Source organism: Dermacentor albipictus, chromosome 2 (genome assembly GCF_038994185.2).
Source record: "Dermacentor albipictus isolate Rhodes 1998 colony chromosome 2, USDA_Dalb.pri_finalv2, whole genome shotgun sequence".
Taxonomy (NCBI): Eukaryota; Metazoa; Arthropoda; class Arachnida; order Ixodida; family Ixodidae; genus Dermacentor; species Dermacentor albipictus.
The window spans coordinates 10,483,302-10,503,841 of NC_091822.1; the positions used below are offsets into that span (position 1 = coordinate 10,483,302).

General features: G+C 46.8%; 1 protein-coding gene across 3 annotated transcripts in view; it reads right to left on the reverse strand.

The window, feature by feature from the left end:
- Positions 1–928: 928 nt before the first annotated feature.
- LOC139055871 (small G protein signaling modulator 2-like) overlaps positions 929–20,540 on the reverse strand; it is a 291,580-nt gene continuing 271,968 nt past the window's right edge. For 2 of the 3 annotated variants that reach the window (XM_070533451.1, XM_070533452.1), the window contains exons 21-22: positions 12,357–12,524; positions 8,815–10,836 (exon numbers count right to left, since the gene is read on the reverse strand). In XM_070533451.1, coding sequence (XP_070389552.1) covers positions 10,748–10,836; positions 12,357–12,524 — 257 coding nt within the window. In that variant the 3' untranslated portion in view covers positions 8,815–10,747. The other variant, XR_011511955.1, reaches the window with a different exon arrangement.

Below are 20,540 nucleotides of genomic sequence, written 5' to 3' on the forward strand. Positions count from 1 at the left end.
ACTGACCTCCTTGAAGCCCTTGGGTTCAGAGGGAGCAGTGGTAAAGCAAATATGTCCGCAATAGACATTAGTAAGAGGCGACTGGAGGATTGGCGGAAGAAAAGTAGGGAAACGACAAAAGACGGAGACGTACAAAAGCACAGTTCGCAAAAGGGGATCAGAAAATTTGGGCGTGGTAGTTCATAGTATACTCTTTTGTCTTTTTTCATTGTTTAACCTAGGTAGAATATTAGGCAGTATAGTAGCAAGAGCTTGGTGGCGCAACCCCCCGCCCCGTTCCAAAGGGGACGCGCATAACATCCATCCATCCATCCAACTACATTCGCAACCTGCCTATGGGCGATTAGGCCTAATGTCCTAAAGAGTATTGTCGTGACAAAAACTTGCCGATGTGGTAACAGGCCGCAAGTAGTCGCGAAATGCTTGCCGCTAATAAGTTCGTACGGGTGGATAATCGGTGATCGGTTCCGAGTTCAGGCGTGTGGCCTAGATTGACGGTTGCTGAAGCGGCGCGAAAGTCATCGCCGCGTACTCAACACGATCTGCGTGAACATCGAATTTATAACCAGTCCGATGTTCACACACGCCTTCACGCTTTACCAAATACGCGCTACTTTGGTTGCCATTATGTCTCGACGTATCCCGTTGTCATTGCGATCGACCTCATCGACCCGCGCAAACCTTGTATGCCCACAGACCCTGCCGACGTGGAGCCGTTCGTTCGGGCCGCATTCACGGACCACCCCGGGCGTCCGCGGTGCGCTCCTTTAGCGCCGAAACCAAAGTGGAACGCTTGCCTGGGTGGCATGGAGCCCGAAGGATTCCGCGGCGCACGCGATAAAATGGCACTGCACGAGTCTCTAAACCCAATATATCGAATAATCAACTTGTATATATTCGATTCGTGAATCGAAGAATTGCGACCTAATTAGATTCGGTGAAATTTATTATTCGCACACCCCTAGTTAATAGAGAAGCCATCACAATCGGTAGAAGCAACACAGAAGCTGTATTTAGCCCCCGGTAAACAGAAGCAACCGGAGCACCCAGCAGGAGAGGCACAACAACATAGAACCGGCTACGCTATTATGCAGTACAGCCGAGCAAAAGAAAGTGCCTACCCTCTTACAATGCGTTACATCACAAGAATCTTTTTTGTGCAGCCAATGAACTGTGCTCAGCACTAACCAATTTACCGACCGATACCGGTTGCCCCGGGCTTGCGCAAAGGGCAGTGGTTTCTTCTTCGTCTATGGAGTAAAAAACAACTTATATTTCAGCCTAAAAGCTTGTATGCCCAAAAAAAGATTTTTCTGCAAATACCTAAATCTAACATACTGAGCAGACTACATACTACATATGGGCTTATATTGTCGATGGTACACCATTACCTGAATGTATGGACATGCCCCTGTCACGCGGTCACTTTCGATAACGGTTAAAGCTATTCCCACTCCAAGCACATTAACCCATTCATTTGTAGGAGCACTCTGCTGTGATCCTGCTCGACTGATTCAAACTTCCTCCATCAAAATCAATATATTCAAATACAGATGAAGCTGCTTTATGCAGACATGCCAAACAAGAAAATGAAAATATTGACATTGTATGCATTGCGGTAAATTGACCACACGAGAATACAAGTGCTTCACTCGTTACATATCGGTGCACAACCTTAAGTTATTATGAGCATAATGAGCTAGCATGAACTGCATAATAAAAAAATAACGCAACTTCCACAATCAGCAAGCCAAATATAACTGCTGAGTTAAATAAATTACTATGTGCACTGTTTTTTAGAGTCGCAGGAACAAAAGTAAGCACTGGGCTGATCCTTCGTTACAGATACTTCCTGGTATGTAGGGAGAACAATCCAAAGCAAGTAGTGAGGCCACAACATATCCACTCTGTTCTGTCATGCTAAAAATTTCAGGCCTGGTTCAGTTAAATTAAAATACAAATTAAGTGCCCATGCAACAAGGTACATATACACAATCGTCTAATGAAGCAGAAGTCATCGTGCGCCATGCAACTTGCCCTTTCGAACCAATGTTATATAGCATTTTATGCGTACAAACAGTTCAATGGCCTCAAACAACAATCAACAGCACGCTAAATGTCTAAATCCATTATCATCACCTCCCAACAACCATAAACAATGCACTGCAAGAAATTTGCAGCTCTTATGTCGAGCTCAGGTAAGCCTCAGAAATGCATAGAATGAACATGAGGGTAGACTGCATGACATAGTCTTCACATTAGCAAAGAAAACCGGTGCAAAGCCTCTGTTAAAAATTTCATGCAGTTTTCATGAACTTCATGAAATTGCAAGAACCGCAATGCTCCTAACTATGTTATTTTAAGATGAGAACCATCACTGACAAATTTTCGTGAACCAATCCATTTGCAATAAATGTACTGGTGAGAGGTGCTCCAGGGTCTCTTTTGGCATACAGGTGTATCTATTTCGAGTGCCACAATTATTCAAATTTCATCTGAAAACTGTTATGTATTAATGAACGTCTCAATACACAAGGAACACACTGAATTTTAATGCCGTAATGGCACACAAATATTTTCTCTACATAGTTCCCAATGCTCCAGTGATTACTGCTCACCCTTTCAGTGCCATTTAACACCAGTCCCTTGTAGCTTCAAAATTGAATGTCAGTCCAACTGAAGTAGAAGTGGCGATATTTCATTCTGGTGCCAAAACTGCAACAATACCCAGTGGTACGGGCAACTAGTGGTGCCAAACAGATTTGTTTTCTTCTTTCAAGCATAGTTCAACACTGCATAACAGTGCTAAAAATGTCTTTACTATCATACCAGGTCAACTTTTACCACTAGTAACGCTGCTTCCAAGGTATGCTGCTTCTCTTAAATTTGCCCTTGACACAGGATGCCTTCCATAATTTCCTTCTAGAGTTCAATTAAATAGGTCAAACAAGCCTCAAGCAATGACGCTGATTCTCGTGATGCAAATGAGAATAAAACAAGACACAATAAAGCAAAAGGAAATTCAGTACGAAATGCAACAATGAGCGAAGAGACAATTACATAATCACATAATGACCACATGACTAAAATTTTTTACATGCTGAGGTTCTTGAAGAGCTCCTCACATATCCCTTATATAAAAACTCTGATAAAGAGACGTTTAGAAAAAAACTGACTTGATCAACATATTGGAAGCCATAGTTATGGACATGTACATTGCGCAGATAATAAATGACGTAATCAAAAGCCAGCATTTCGTAACCACCGATAGGTTTAACCACAAACACATACACGTGAACGAACATCGTACAACACTGGAATGTAATGCACGAACTATAAGCAAACATTATGCAAAAAAGTGAGGTGTGCAGACAGGACACAAGAGAAGTGAAGTGGACAGCACGAACGCTATCAACTGAAGGGAGCACTGAGGCAGAAAGAAGACACAAAATTCATCTGCGCAAGCTCTGGAATGGTATGACCCCCATACGTGATTGCAGAAAGCAGTAATAGCAAAAAAATAGTAGTGGCCATTCCGTACATTCATTAAGTATCACACAGGCTTAAAAAGTTGCAAGTAGATACGATGTTAATGTTGCTTTCGCTGCTCTCAATAAGATAGGTGCAGAGAAAAAAGGAGCAGGTAAAAGGCAAAAAAAATAACAGATATTTGTCCACTGAAGCACAGTGGGAACAATAGTTTTACTGACTGTCATATGGGGTGTGGTTTACAAAGATCCCTTAAGCTGTGGCCAGTTCTACGTAGGGCAAACGGGGCGGTCTATCAATCAGAGGCTCATGGAACATAAAAGGTCATTAACCATTGGATCGCCTTCTAATCTTTCCCTACATTGCCAAGATTTTAACTGCACGCCAGAGTTAGATATATGCGCGATATCGTACAGGCACAAGAATGAAGATTCGCGTGTTATGGTAGAGGCATGGCATATCTAGAATGGTGGAAGTGCGTGCGTGAGTCAGCCTTCAATGACTTTACATAAGAAAGAGATTAAGCGCCTTAACAGCTATCTCTCATGCAGACCGGCACATGCACCCTACTGACACGTGGTCATACCATTCCAGAGCTTGCGCAGATGAGTTTTGTGTCTTCTTTCTTCGTTTCGCCTCAGTGTTCCCTTCAGTTGACAGTCGCCGTTCGTGTTGTCCACTCCTCTACTCTTGTGTCCTGTCTGCACGCCTCACGTTTTTGCATAATGAATCCCTACCAACTGGCTCAGCTTTCTGTCGTTATAAACAAACGGCATGCATGAGTGAAAAAATGGACATGCAAGGTGCGAAAAAGCAGCCTTGTTTTAATAATTGACCTCACAGTCACAGTGGATTGTCCTTGACGGCAAGGGATGAAATAAAAATGAACTAGCAAGAAAATAATTCTCATGATCGACTGGAATTATAAGCGAAGCAGTAAAAGACACTGTACCAAAGAAAAAGTAAGCGCAAATGCATTCACACTTCACACTTTTTATGTAGCGTTTGATGCTTGCGATTTTGCCCCAGGTTGTCATTAATAACCACAATAGACAGGAGCTACTCCATCCGCCACTTCACCCCACTCCGCTCAGTGCTGTAAAGCTCTCATTAAATTTCCTAAGCGAAATATGAAAAGTTCGAGTTAACAGAGTAAACCTGGAGCATTCGAATTCGCCAAGTGATCAATGCTAAACGTAAATGACAGCTTGTTTTACAAAGCAAATATAATGACAAGAATAACGACTATGGCTGCTATTTGGACCATCTCGTGTACCTGGTGCAGATTATGCATCGCATTATGGAGAACATAAAACATGAATTATACATGCAGCGCCATGTGTGTAACTTGCTTCTTAGGTTTTTGTTAACATGCTGTATTATCTGGGCTAAAAATAAGCTTTAGGGTGTGCTAACATATCAGAAATATGTCAACATACTTCAAATTGCTAAATTACGTGGCAGTGAGTTTTACACGGAAAATTACAAATGGAACAAGGATGCCGACGGACAAACCACACACTAACAAATCTTTGTTTTCGTCTGAGTTAACGCGTTATTTACAATGTGACTGGCGGGGGGTGGGGATGCAGTGACATGCCATGTGACAACGCCGATAGCCAGAACCACAGATTTCAATTGCAGCCACTCCACCTTGCGAACTCGGCTTCGGCTTCTGTGAACATAATGGAGGGGGTGGTTATGCACTGTTCTCTTTCTTTATGGATACCAAAAGCTTCCCATATTTATCTTTCCATTCTTGTTTTCACTTGTCCAACTGTGGTCTTACTAGCATAGGCGAGCATCTACACTGTTTAAAGTAGGCCGCCAAGTTGCTAGGCTCTGTTAAGAGCTGACGCATGTGCTTATGCTCCCTTAATCTATCGTTTAAACAGAGTCAGGTCTGACCAACGTAAGAAAGAAATACAATCCAAAGAAAGCAACGTAAAAACGAAAGAGTGCGTGAGCCCTCCGTCTATTACGCTAAAAGGAGCCGAAATCAAGTTCGCAGGACCGAATGGGTGCAATTAACTACGTGATTCTGGCTATCGTGTTGTCCCATGTCACTGCCTCGCTTATCACTTAGCATATTAACGTGTTCTCTAACAAAAAACGGGGTAGTTTACGGTTCCCCCGTATACATTCTTGTCCCCTTCTTTGTAATTTTTCCAGGGCGAAACTCAGCGCAACGTAATTATGGAAGTGCACTAACTAGCCATCTTCTGGCTTTACTTCATGTTACCATTACTAAGCCACCTGCAGTTTCGTGCCACATTCTAATGAATATCTGCTAGGCTCAAGCACCCTCTATTTCTCCGAGTTGCAGAAAGCGCAATTCTAGCATAAATAATTACGGCTTCGGTCATTCCACAGCCTTCAGTTTCTTTTGCCGAGTGCATCAGCGTGCTCACAAGAAAGGTGTTGTCTGTTTCAGTCTGTTCAGCAGCCAATCCTGTGCCTTCATTCTTCGGCAATGACTCAATGTGCTTAGGGCCTCACGGGCATATGTGCGTGGCTTGTATTTTCCCCCCAAGATCTTGATGCCATTATTATCCCATACCCTGCCTGCTAGGATGTATCAAGAGCTTACTTTTCACCCTGTACAGTCTCAATCATTGCTCAATTCTCCGATCGCTTTTCTAAAATCTGTGTAGCGTCTGGCAATCAGTCACGTAATTATTAACGTAAAAGCTACTATTCTATTACGCTTCTTCAATACCAAAAATAACACAAAAGCCAGAAAAGACGTAAGAACGATGGACAGGTGACGCTGTCGCAGTAAGATCCCCCGCCACCTTACTAGTGACGACAATAATTTTGGCGGTCTCTGCAAGAGCACAGTTAAATATTCATTGGTAAATGTGGGCTACGTTCCGTTCCAAATGAGCTAAATAGTGAATTTAGCGCTTTATCAAAAACTTTTCCAGCGCCATAACGGCCCAAACGCAGAAAAATATTTTTGAAATCAGTCTCATCACACTAAGTACCAGCGCTAGGGACTATTGAAATTATGAAAAATTGAATTTTACATGATATTTTGTCAGCATAAGCTTTCTTTTTAGTGTACATTTCAACTATACAGCCCATCGCTGTTTGATATGTTTAACAAGAACGTGGCGACCTCATTCGCATTCTCCCTCTAAGATCCAGTCCTTTACTGCTTACCACAGCAGTTCTGATTTCTGTGAACGCTCTCAGCTAGCACAACAGTGTGCACAGAGTAGATGCAACGTCATTGCACGTTAAATATGAAAATGCTTAAACAATATATTTTACAATATATCTCAATGTTTAGCGCTGTAGCAAATAAAACTGAAGAAACTGACGGCAAGCAGGCAAACTTCACACTTTTTGACATATTTACTTTAAAGGCAATGCACCTCCACAAGCACATAGACGACTGAAATTATGATTAAGATTGGCACCTGGAAGGTTATTCACCTGTGCAAGTGGTTTCTTCCTGATGGTGCCGGCTACTAGTCCACTCGTCCCCCCCCCCCCCCCCACGACACATAATTTGTCAGTTTTCAAATTCTCCCTAAATCGGTACATTATAAGCTGCTCCACAAGCACTAGTCTAGGCGTTCATACTGAGTAGGAAAGTTAATTCTGTAAAATGGTTTCATTCCCAATTCCTTGAACTTTTCTTCATTCCCTTATTTCCAGTGTACTGTGCAGCCCTCTAGAGTTGCACGTAATGCTGAGCCAACCGTAGGTTAATGTCCTTGACAGTAAATTGTTGGCAGCAACAACACGAAGACATTAATTGCTTATTAAATTTTATAAAATGCCTTTAATACGCTTTAATCACGGAAAGTTTGTACTTGGGGCATCGCCATTTTATTTAGTTTTCCTTTTCTGTATGTTTTGCATACAGCACGTCCTAAAAAAATCATTCCCTTCCTCTCCTTGTGGGCTTCTTAAAGCGAAGCTTGCTTTGCAAACCCTCTCAGACTTTCCTACCGTTTATGACATACCCTTACAGGTGTCCTGGCTGCTGACCTTGCTTTCTACGGAATTACTACATCAGAAAAGAAAGAACACGTGAATATTTTCATAGCAGCGAATATATGTACATCCATGCAGAGCACAGTTCCTTCATTAAAGCAAATCTTTTTGTGCTTGGTGTTCGGGGGTTTGGGGTTTGGCCCATTAGCTTGGCTAGTCTTTCGCCGAGTAAAGTGCAGTTTACTGTTACACTATCTCCAGGGTTGGCCCGCTCTAGTCGACGCGCCAACAATAGATATAGTGTCATGGCAATTGAGGCGAATCGCAAAGGCATCATCGTAACGCTTGTTCGCTCACGCGTTCGTCACACGTCTTGCTGGCCGCTCTGCAGTGGCCAGTCCATGTTGCACGATGCGGTGGACGATAATTCATAGCGGATTCGCGCCAACGAAAAATGCACCACGAACGCACGCAAGCGTTCCGTCGAATCCTGACGGCCTTGGCGCCAACACACTAAAAGCAAGAAGTAGATGCATTCGCCCTTCACGGCTGCCAAGAAAGAACTCCAGAAAGGCGAGGGAAGGCGCCTAGGGAAAGGGCGCATGCTCTCGGGCAACCGAATAGCAGGGACAGGTAGCGAGGAGGGAAGGGGGTGGGGCAGAACTGTCGCTCACTCGTTCTTTCAGGCACTTCGCTTACATTGCAATACTCGTGGATTATTTCTGCTAATTTTTCTTGGTAAAGGTGGCAACCCTAATTGCGATGCAACCATAAAACAAACTCACTTGCTGCACCGATTTTTCAGTGAAAAGACGACAAAGCAAAAGCTCACTGTAACAGACATGCGCTGAGCCTAGTTCACATGACAGTAGAGGACGTAAAGAAGTGAGTCACTTCCTCTTAAATGACTTCCATGCACCTCCATGTTTTTCGCAGGTATCAAGCATCTTTCCCCACACTGTAGTTCGTCAACATTTGAGTTTGCATAAGGTGTAACTGCAGAACTGAAAATGCGCTTCACATTGTGCTCCCACACATAGGCGGCCCACTATATTTCTTGGTCCCTTGAGAGATTCAGTTATTCATTGTCAAACTCCTCAATATCCAAATACCTTCTCCTGCAGCTTTAACCTATCAAGTTTATTGACGCAGATCAAATTGATCGGTTGACTAATCTGAGCGCTTAGTCAGACAGCACAAGTCTGCAGGAAAGCCTACAGACACATATGCATAAAGTGAAATCTTTCCTGCCAATAATGACGAACTGACAATACAACGGATCAATATTGAGCAATATGGTTTTATCGTGGACGATTTCACCGCTTTATGTTGCTTGAAGAGCGCCAATGGGTATCTAATTTGACTGAAAGAGACAGAATGAATGAAGACGTAATTAAAGGAGACAGGATGAAAATATTACCACTAATGTGCATCTTGACAATGCACACTCACTTTACAAAAAAGGAAATTGCCTTTTGCTGAAATCAGACCAAATGTAAACATATGTGGTCCAGATATTGTCAAAGAGAGTACATTCTCCAATAAACTGCCAGGAAATGTGTCAACATGGCTGCTAAAATTTCCAGAGAATTTTGTCACTCAGTCGAAGCATTTCCACATAATGCTGCCATTTTGTAACAAAACGAAGATGCTTCAAGCTCTTTTTACTTCGTTTTGCCGATACAGCCAGATACTCAAAACCAAAATTTGCTTTTTGCAATCTAAACATTTGTATCAGGCGGCTAGAAGTCCGTTTTCTGCACTAACGCATGCTTTTAGCCCTTGTGTGAGACGCAAATTAAATATAGCATGCAAAATTAAAAGGCAAATAGATTCTTCTAGCTTTCTTGCGTTCGGAATCAATTTCAGCATCACATATAGATAACACTCTGGCAAATTAATAATACAAACACATTTTTGTCAATACAGACTCTCTCTATTAGATGTTTTTTTTTTCAACACAACCACATCTAATGCCAGCTTATACAATTAGAAATTTACAGCTAGTCCCACATTTTAAAACAAGCACAAACAAAAGTGTTTGTCATAAGTGATTGTAAAGCCCTAACGCCACTTTTCCCTTAGTGGTCTGAACTACTTATGTTCGGTCATCTGCAGAAAGAAGTTTCTTCAAATCAACAATTACCTAGTAATGCGAAAATTCATAAAACACCACTACAGTTAGGACACGTAGAACAAAACATTTCATGCTCTGCAGGCCATCTAATGTTAGCGAGCTGTGTTTGGGTGAAAAGGAAGTACATATAGCCATATTAGCATTGCCATGAGCCTGGTGTAACCAAGTTAGCTAATTGCTAATAACCAGAAAAAATACAGGCTTGCAGACTATGGTCATAGCTTTATAAGCTCTTTTTATCTGGGCACAGCATATTCCTATCTAGCACACCAAAGGGACAACTTCCATTTGTGTTTTGCAAGGTAGTCGTTTTGGTGAGCACTAAAAGGCCTGACATAAGTGATGAACATCCTCTCATCAACTCAGTATGCTCAGTAAGTAGGGAACCCAGCCAAATATGGTGCGATGTCCAGCTATTTTTAGCAGAGCACACGATGCTCAGTCTACTCAGTGACGGGCCACTCTACTGTAGCATAGATGTGGCGCACTGAGGATCAGTGGCAGCGAGCACGAAGACTAATTCAGGTCCTCACAATGTGAGTGCTTACCACTGATATCAAATGCGCTCTCGCGTCACATAACCGTTGACAGCACATGAAAACGAGCCTTACCTGTATGATCACTGTTCGAAAAAGCATGACAAGAAGCATTTTGGCAGCAACTGGGCGAGGTACGACACAGTCTCACATAATTTGGAAGAGCCACAGTAGTAGAGCGCCATACACCAGCAAGCAAAGTCAGCACATATAAGCTAAACATCGTTTTGTGTCTGCAACAGCAACCTTGCTCAGAATGAAAATGAATGGGCATTCCCTGTATACAAGGTTCTTGTGGAAGAGCTCCAATGTGGTGTGCTTTCGACAACTCTGGCCAATGCACTGACACTTCTTACCACTTTGAACAATGTCCTCATGGGCAGGCCTGATAATGTATCGCAATTTGTTATGTGCTCTCTCAATTTGCATTCCTCATGTAGCAGTTTACAAGGTAGCATGGGCCCCACATCTGGGGCACCTGGAAAGGGCAGGAGTCTCTTGCAGATGATCCTCTAGAGTAGCAGTCCTATGGCACACTTTGTGCATGACCAGTCCAAGGGTCAGATGAACATCTAGACGAAGGGTAAGCGGGCGTGTTGCTGTCATTAGACCATAGCCGGGCAAGTCAAAAGTTTTCTTATCGGTTGTCAATCAACGTCTGTATTTGCAGCACAAGCTCGCGGGCAATCTGTAGCACGGCCTTGGCATCGTGTCGTTCAGCCATCTCTGAAAAGCATGCAGACACAAGAACCATCAGCAGGACAATGTAAGGCAAACTTCTAGAGACATACCTCAAAAGAAATTCAACGAATTGAGGACGCTGCAAAGAATGAGTGACTCAATCTGACATGTTGCTTAAATTTTGCGAATGCAAAGTCTTATGCCTGCAACTATTCCGCATTGTTCACAGGTTGCCATGGACGAATGACAGCTCTTTTTATTTCATTTTGCTGATTCATTATGCCGCTGTATAGCACAGCCATCCTTAAAAAAAGACTCCAGTGACTCCCTCAATTTGTTAACGAATGCGGACAGCATTAATGGGCCTATTAGTTTTGTACAAATAGACAGACTCCTACGCGATCGCTACCTTAGATGTCGACAAAATGCCGTCATCCCATTCCTTTGTTATTGTCCTTTTCGTGCAGTCATCGGTGATCTCATCGTGCCACTGTAGTGTCATTGTCATGCTGCCTTATTTGACCCACCGTGATTGCTCAGTTGCGGAGCATGACCTCGCGGGATCTAATCCCGGCCACGGCGGCCGCATTTCGATGAGGGCAAAATGCGAAAACATCCGTGTACTTAGATTTAGGTGCACGTTAACGAACCCAGGTGGTCAAAATTTCCGGAGTCCCCCACTACAGCCTACCAATTTCTTCCAAATAATCATCAACACTCAAACCACCTACAAACTTCAAGCACAAAATATAACCTGTTGTTCTACTATAGACCGTAACAATGCGAGCGCTTCAGACAATACTCATAAGAAACAACGAAACAGGGCTTGTGCTCCCAGCTACAGGGCAAGTTGAAACTTGCCTCCACATGTGTGAACTTCTTGCGATGTGCGACAATTTGCTGCGTCATATTACAAACTTTCCCTTGTGATTTTTGCACAAAAAGTATGAGAAACCAAGGCATAGGAATTACAGCTAATAATAATTGAGTAACTTTATGTGAATGATCATCAAATGAAAAGCAATAAGTAAGTAGAGCACATCCTACGTACAATTAGTCGAGAATACCATGTCATATCGCTACGAATCTGGTCACTAATGATGATGCGGATTCTGATCTAACCGTGCGATCCAATATTACGCCGGCATCACATAAACTGCAGACGGTCGAAATACGGCATGCACAATAGCTAACCTATTATATTTCTTTCATTCCATGAGCACTGTACAAAATCCACTGCGCTGACTGGCAAGAAACAAGCTTTCTTTTTTTGTTCCAGCACTTCCTTCGAGCTATTCTAACAAGAATGGTAAAAGTAAGGGGAAATGTAACCAATAACTCTTCGTAATCTTTAAAGTACTCTTCCAAGGCCATTATTGATCACTAAAATAAAATAATTAATAAATGAAGCAATATTTGTTTGTCAGTTTTTCGCTACATGTGCGCAAAACATGTCAGCGTACCTTAGGTCAGCACAGCCCTAGATACCCACATGCGCACCTCAGCTCGTATTTGTACAAAAATACTTCCTAGCATAACAAAACACAAAGTCAACAGGGGCATACCATTGAAGAACTTGATAATGTCGGTGAAATCCATATTGTTTTCTAGTATAATATCACGGTAGTACTCCACCATGGCCAGAGCAATGAAGAGCACAAAGTTGCTGGAGGCAACGTGCTGGGCAGCCCAGATGGTCTCCCAGACGCTGAACACGTCCTGGTAGACGAGCTCTGCATAGCCAGGACAAGAAAGATATTTCTTTTTAATTATTCTGGGGCTTTACGTGCCAAAACCAGGCTGGATTGATGGATGCATTGAGCGTCCCCTTTGAAATGGGCAGTGAGTTGCGATACCAAGTTTTTGTTATTTTGCTTAATAGCATGCCTATCTTCCAAAAAAACACATACACAAAGAAGTCCCAGCATCAAACCTTCTGAACCACTATTGGGAACTTTGTTTTTGTACGAATCCATCGTTTGTGGTCTCCCTACTTTTAGGCACCAAACCTCCAATCGCCTCGCACTAATCTATAGTGCGGACATGTTTACTTTCTCTCTGCTATTGCTGAACCCAAGGGGTTCAAGCAGGCCGGAAGTTCACATTCTAATAAAGCATATTCAATTGTTTCCCTAGCTTTACCACAACAAGCATATTCTTCTCCCTTGGTGTACTGCACTTAGTAACTACGCGTTCTAAGGCAACCTGATCTCGCTTCGAGAAGTAAGGAGCTTCCCTTTGAGTTATTGTTTCTGCCTGATTTCGCTTTTTCCTCTTAGGTGGTTAATCACAGCGGATTTATTTTCCAATGCCGCCACCCATCAGATTGTTTCAGCCTCTCTCACTTTGCATTAGACGTTCTTTCATGTTTACTATAATAGTCGCATACTTGCTGGTAAGCTTCCCAGTTCGTTTCCTTCCTTGGGAGTCAATGTTTTTTCTGTACAAATACCGCAACATTCTCGCAACTCATTAACATTCTTCCATATTCCTCGGTCGTCCTGAGCTTCGCTCACTTCAAAACTTGCCCAGCCCATATCACCCTGCAAAGCTTCATTTGTAGTCTTCCTGTGAGCGCCCAATGCGAGGCGTTCCACTGACCTTTGGTTGCCATCGAGTCCTGATTATACCCCCACACGATCTGACTATGAGGCAGGATATTGTCACGTGGTGGTGAGGTTAAGAACACAGTAGCAATACTGTGATAGACAAAACTAACTTTTATTGGGCGAACCTGTGCCCACAAAACAGGCTACACTTATAGCACAACGATAGCGGCGAACACAGTCGGCGATCGTCGAAAATCTGATCAGCGGGTCAAGCGCGTCGGCTTTTATAGAGCATTCGTCGAATGTTCCAGACTAATCGTTCGGACCCGCGTGCCTTCCACAAAAAAAATTAAATTATGGGGTTTTACGTGCCAAAACCACTTTCTGATTATGAGGCACGCCGTAGTGGAGGACTCCGGAAATTTCGACCGCCTGGGGTTCTTTAACGTGCACCTAAATCTAAGTACACGGGTGTTTTCGCATTTCGCCTCCATCGAAATGCGGCCGCCGTGGCCGGGATTCGATCCCGCGACCTCGTGCTCAGCAGCCCAACACCATAGCCACTGAGCAACCACGCCGGGTAGCCTTCCACAAAGTTCTACACCATTCGCGTTACGCGATAAAATCAGATAACACAAGGTTCAGCGACAGCAGACAGCCGGGTAGAAGCATCGATAACTTTCCAGAAACGTCGGATGCATGCAGGCGCGTCCCGCGCTGTGCGATAACAGTTAAGCGGCGAAACGTGGTCGCCCGATAAAGATAAGTACACGTGTCATTACCCCCCTCTTAAAAAGCATCGTCCCGATGCTACAAATATAAGAGAGCGAAACACAAAAGGACACTTATTAAACATAAGTAACAAAACAACGAAAAGAAACAAAGTCGAAAGGTCAGTCACGGAAAGCCCCAAAGTTCATTAACGCTGGTAGTACGGCTTGAGTCGCACAACGTGGACTATTTCAGGTCGTGAGCGGCGCCGCTGTGATAGCGAAATGCCGTCTGGCACGACCTCATAGTCCAGTGCGCCAATACGTCGGATGACCTTGTAGGGTCCGAAATAGCGTCGGAGTAGTTTCTCACTGAGTCCTCGTCGGCGTATCGGGGTCCATACCCAAACACGGTCGCCGGGCTGGTACTCGACGAAGCGTCGTCGAAGGTTGTAGTGTCGGCTGTCGGTACGCTGCTGGTTTTTGATCCGTAGGCGGGCGAGTTGTCGGGCTTCTTCGGCGCGCTGTAGATAGGTAGCGACGTCAAGATTCTCTTCGTCAGTGACGTGCGGCAACATGGCGTCGAGCGTCGTCGTCGGGTTCCTGCCGTAAACCAACTTGAACGGCGTGATCTGTGTTGTTTCTTGCACCGCCGTGTTGTACGCAAAGGTTACGTACGGCAGGACCGCGTCCCACGTCTTGTGTTCGACGTCGACGTACATCGCTAGCATGTCGGCAAGCGTCTTGTTCAGGCGCTCCGTGAGACCATTCGTCTGCGGATGGTAGGCAGTTGTCCTCCTGTGGCTTGTCTGGCTGTACTGCAGAATGGCTTGGGTTAGCTCTGCTGTAAAAGCCGTTCCTCTGTAGGTGATGAGGACTTCTGGGGCACCATGTCGCAGCAGGATGTTCTCCACGAAAAATTTCGCCACTTCGGCTGCGCTGCCTTTTGGTAGAGCTTTAGTTTCAGCAAAACGGGTGAGATAGTCCGTCGCCACGACAATCCACTTATTCCCAGATGTTGATATCGGAAACGGCCCCAACAAATCCATCCCAATCTGCTGGAATGGTCGGCGAGGAGGTTCGATCGGCTGTAGTAATCCGGCTGGCCTTGTCGGTGGTGTCTTGCGTCGTTGACAGTCTCGGCATGTCTTGACGTAACGGGCGATGTCGGAGGTCAGACGTGGCCAGTAATACCTTTCCTGGATTCTCGACAGCGTCCGGGAGAATCCGAGGTGCCCAGCGGTTGGATCGTCGTGTAGGGCGTGCAGTATTTCTGGACGCAGCGCTGACGGTACAACAAGAAGGTAGCTGGTGCGGACTGGCGAGAAGTTCTTCTTCACGAGCAGGTTGTTTTGTAGCGTGAATGAAGACAACGCGCGCTTAATTGCCCTAGGGACAACGTCGGTGTTCCCTTCCAAATACTCGACGAGACCTTTTAGCTCCGGGTCGGCTCGTTGCTGTTTAGTGAAGTCTTCCGCGCTTATTATCCCAAGGAAGGCGTCGTCGTCCTCGTCGTCTTGCGGCGGGGGATCGATGGGGGCGCGCGATAAGCAGTCGGCGTCGGAGTGTTTTCTTCCGGACTTGTATATTACCGTGACGTCGTATTCTTGTAGTCTGAGGCTCCACCGCGCCAGCCGTCCTGAAGGGTCCTTTAAGTTAGCTAGCCAACACAATGCGTGATGGTCACTGACGACTTTGAATGGCCTGCCATAGAGGTAAGGGCGGAATTTAGCTGTAGCCCAAATGATGGCGTGGCATTCCTTTTCAGTCGTAGAATATTTGCTTTCCGCTTTTGACAGCGACCGGCTAGCATACGATATCACCTTTTCAAGTCCTTCTTTCCTCTGGACTAGGACGGCACCGAGGCCTAGGCTACTGGCGTCAGTGTGGATTTCGGTATCGGCGTCCTCGTCGAAGTGCGCAAGTACCGGCGGCGACTGCATGCGTCGTTTGAGTTCTTGAAATGCCTTGGCCTGAGGCGTTTCCCACTTGAACGCGACATCACATTTGGTTAGATGTGTTAGCGGCTCCGCGATGCGTGAAAAGTCCTTGACAAAGCACCTATAGTAGGCACACATGCCAAGGAATCTGCGCACTGCCTTCTTGTCGGTTGGCTGCGGGAACTTTGCGATGGCAGCTGTCTTCTGTGGGTCGGGGCGTACTCCTGATTTACTGATCACGTGGCCTAGGAACAAAAGCTCATCGTAAGCGAAACGGCACTTTTCCGGCTTCAGAGCGAGCCCTGATGACTTGATGGCTTCTAACACGGTCGCAAGCCGCCTAAGCTGATCGTCGAAATTCCCGGCGAAGACTACGACGTCATCCAGGTAAACAAGGCACGTCTGCCACTTCAGTCCGGCTAACACCGTGTCCATGACGCGCTGAAACGTTGCAGGCGCCGAGCACAGTCCGAATGGCATGACCTTGAACTCGTACAGGCCGTCTGGCGTGATGAAGGCAGTCTTTTCGCGATCTCTCTCGTCGACTTCTAATTGCCAGTAGCCAGACTTGAGGTCCATCGACGAGAAGTATTTAGCGTTGCGGAGGCGGTCCAATGCGTCGTCTATCCGTGGAAGGGGGTACACATCCTTCTTCGTGATCTTGTTCAGTCGACGATAATCGACGCAGAAGCGTAGGGTTCCGTCCTTTTTCTTTACCAAGACTACAGGAGAAGCCCACGGGCTTTTCGACGGCTGGATGATGTCGTCGCGCAGCATTTCGTCGACTTGTTGCCTAATAGCTTCACGTTCTCGCGTCGAAACTCGGTAAGAGCTCTGGCGGAGTGGTCGAGCGCTCTCTTCGGTTATTATGCGATGCTTTGCAACTGGTGTTTGTCGAATCCTCGATGACGTCGAAAAGCAGTCTTTGTATCGTCGGAGAAGACTTCTGATCTGTTGCTGCTTACTCATAGGAAGACTTGGATTCACGTTGAAGTCTGGTTCGGGGATAATGCTCATCGGGGTAGATACGGCTGAATCCGAGAGGACAAAGGCATTGCTGGTTTCCACAATTTCCTCGATGTATGCGATTGTCGTGCCTTTGTTGATGTGCTTGAACTCTTGGCTGAAGTTGGTTAGCATAACTTCCACTTGCCCTGCGTGGAGTCGAGCGATCCCTCTTGCGACGCAAATTTCACGGTCGAGCAGTAGATGTTGGTCACCCTCGATGACGCCTTCCACGTCAGCAGGTGTTTCAGTGCCGACGGAAATAATAATGCTGGAACGCGGCGGGATGCTCACTTGATCTTCAAGCACACTCAAGGCGTGTTGACTACGATAGGTCTCCGGTGGTATCGCTTGATCTTGTGACAGCGTTATCGATTTCGACTTCAGGTCGATGACTGCGCCATACTGATTCAAAAAGTCCATGCCGAGAATGACGTCTCGTGAACACTGTTGGAGGACAACGAAGGTGGCAGGGTAAGTCCGGTCATGAACGGTAATTCTTGCCGTGCAGATCCCTGTCGGCGTAATCAGGTGTCCTCCAGCGGTCCGAATTTGGGGGCCCTCCCATGCAGTCCTAACCTTCTTCAACTGGGCGGCGATGTGTCCACTCATTACGGAGTAATCGGCCCCTGTGTCTACTAAGGCAGTGACTGCGTGGCCATCGAGAAGTACGTCGAGGTCGGTGGTTCTTTGTCTGGCGTTGCAGTTGGGTCTTGGCGTCGGATCACGGCTGCGTCGTGTTGAACTAAAGTTGGAGCGTCGCGTCGTCAAGTCGTCGTTCGTCGGTGTAGTCTTGCCTTTCTGACTTCGTCGGGACGGCGGCGTGTCGTTGTTATGTCGTCGAGATCGTTTCGTCGTCGTCTTCGTCGGCGGCGGAGGATCTTCGTCAGTTCGACGAACAGCAACCGCACCTCCATCGGTTGCTGCTTTTAGTTTTCCGGATATGGGCTCGCTGACCGGCCCCGGGCTGGGCCAGTGTATGGTCGGCGCTGCGGCGACAGGTAGCGGCCTGGTGATGGCGAACGGGACGGCCGTCGAGGGCTCCACTGAGTAGCGGCGAGGTAATCGGCGATGTCACGTGGGCGCTCGCCAAGCTGTGGACGCGGCGCGTTGACGGCGAAACCTCGCAGTCCCATCTCCCGGTACGGACATCGTCGGTAGACGTGACCCGCTTCTCCGCAGTGGTAGCAGAGCGGGCGGTAGTCAGGAGCACGCCAGATGTCCGTCTTCCTCGCGTAGGTGCGCTGGGCGACGAGTGGTCGTGCTGGCGGCGGCGGCGGCGGACGACGAAACTGTGGCGTGACAGGGCCCTGGCGTGGTCGCGGAGGGGGTCCTTGACGGCGTGCGACGGCGGCATAGGTCATCGCTTGCGGCTCACGCTGCGGCGATTCAGGGGTTACTCCAAGTTGTTGTTGGAGTTCCTCACGCACGGCGTCGGCAATCGAAGCCACTTGAGGCTGTGATGATGGGAACAGCTTTTGTAGCTCCTCCCGCACGACAGCTCGGATAGTCTCGCGTAGGTCGTCGGCGGCCAGTGACTGAACTCCGACGTAGTTTGTCGAGGTCGTGCGGCGGTCGAATTGCCGGTTTCGCATCTCGAGTGTCTTCTCGATGCTGGTGGCCTCGTGAAGAAACTCGTCGACGGTCTTCGGTGGGCTTCGTACCATTCCGGCAAAAAGTTCCTCCTTCACACCACACATCAGCAGGCGGACTTTCTTCTCCTCGTTCATTTCAGGGTCGGCGTGGCGGAAGAGACGGCTCATTTCTTCCGTGTAGATCGCGGTCGTCTCATTAGGTAGCTGCACCCGGGTTTCTAGTAGCGCTTGGGCTCGTTCTCGGCGTACGACGCTTGCGAATGTCTTCAGGAAGCCGCTTCAGAAAAGTTCCCAGGTTGTTAAGGTGGCTTCTCGGTTTTCGAGCCACGTCCTGGCCGCGTCTTCCAAAGCGAAGAACACATATCGCAGTTTGTCGTCGCTGTTCCAGTTGTTAAAGGTAGCGACTCTTTCGTACGTCTCAAGCCAGCTTTCCGGGTCCTCGAAAGTTGAACCGCGGAACGTCGGAGGCTCCCTGGACTGCTGCAGCACGACAGGTGACGCTGGTGCTGCCATTGGGGTGGACTTGGTGGCCATCCTTCTAGTCGTCTCGGGCAAAAGTCTGTGTTCCGGGGGCAGTCCTTGCAGCCTGCGGCTACCTCGCTGGTTCTTGTCGACGTTGGTGTCTTCCGAGTGAGGGCTTGGGTCACGGCTTTGTGGGGGCGTGCGGTGCATGAACGCAAAGCACCTCCACCAGATGTCACGTGGTGGTGACGTTAAGAACACAGTAGCAATACTGTGATAGACAAAACTAACTTTTATTGGGCGAACCTGTGCCCACAAAACAGGCTACACTTATAGCACAACGATAGCGGCGAACACGGTCGGCGATCGTCGAAAATCTGATCAGCGGGTCAAGCGCGTCGGCTTTTATAGAGCATTCGTCGAATGTTCCAGACTAATCGTTCGGACCCGCGTGCCTTCCACAAAGTTCTACACCATTCGCGTTACGCGATAAAATCAGATAACACAAGGTTCAGCGACAGCAGACAGCCGGGTAGAAGCATCGATAACTTTCCAGAAACGTCGGATGCATGCAGGCGCGTCCCGCGCTGTGCGATAACAGTTAAGCGGCGAAACGTGGTCGCCCGATAAAGATAAGTACACGTGTCAATATGAACCCGCCGCGGTGGCTTAGCGGCTATGATGCTACTCTGCTAAGCCCAAGGTCACGGGATCGAATCCTGGCCGCGGCGGCTTCATTTCAATTAAGTAGAAATGCAAAAATACCCGTGTTCCGTGCATTGAGGGCACGTCCGGAGTCCACTACTACGGCGTGCCTCATAATAAAATCGTCGTTTTGACACGTACAACCCGGGAATTAAAGGCAGGATATGATTATGAGGCGTAGTGAGGGACTCAGAAGTAATTTTGACCAGCTGGGATTCTTTAGCGCGTACCCATGCACGGTACACGGGCGTTGTTACATCTTGCCCCCATTGAAATGCGGTAATGCAGTGATTTGGGCTTGTTGGTAAGTCATCGTGAGGCTTATAGCGCGTGAGAAAGACAAGGACGAAAGGAAGACGTGATACACACAGGCGCTAATGCGTGTGTGTCACGTCTTCCTATCGTCCTTGTCTTTTTCACGCGCTATAGACCAGAACACGCTAGTCTCGCACCCAGACTAACCCAACGCATACTCTCGCACCCGGGTTGCCTGGTCGACCGGCGCCGTTTTGTACTGGGCTGCCAAAGTGTGTTCGCCGGCGAGCAGTAGACATGGCAAGCGCCAGCTCTAGGGCACCAAAGTGCGGAAATGTGCCCGTTCACACGGATCCAAAGTAGAAGAAGTCATCTGAGCATCAGTGAGTCATGTTTGGATGCCAAAACAACCAGCGGAGAAGGAGCAGATTGCTTAGCGCTGTTTGCGAAGAGCACAACACACGTAGAGAATCGTGCCGGTGCAGTGTTTTCAGCCTGCGCCGATTTCCATCCGCAACGAAAAATGCC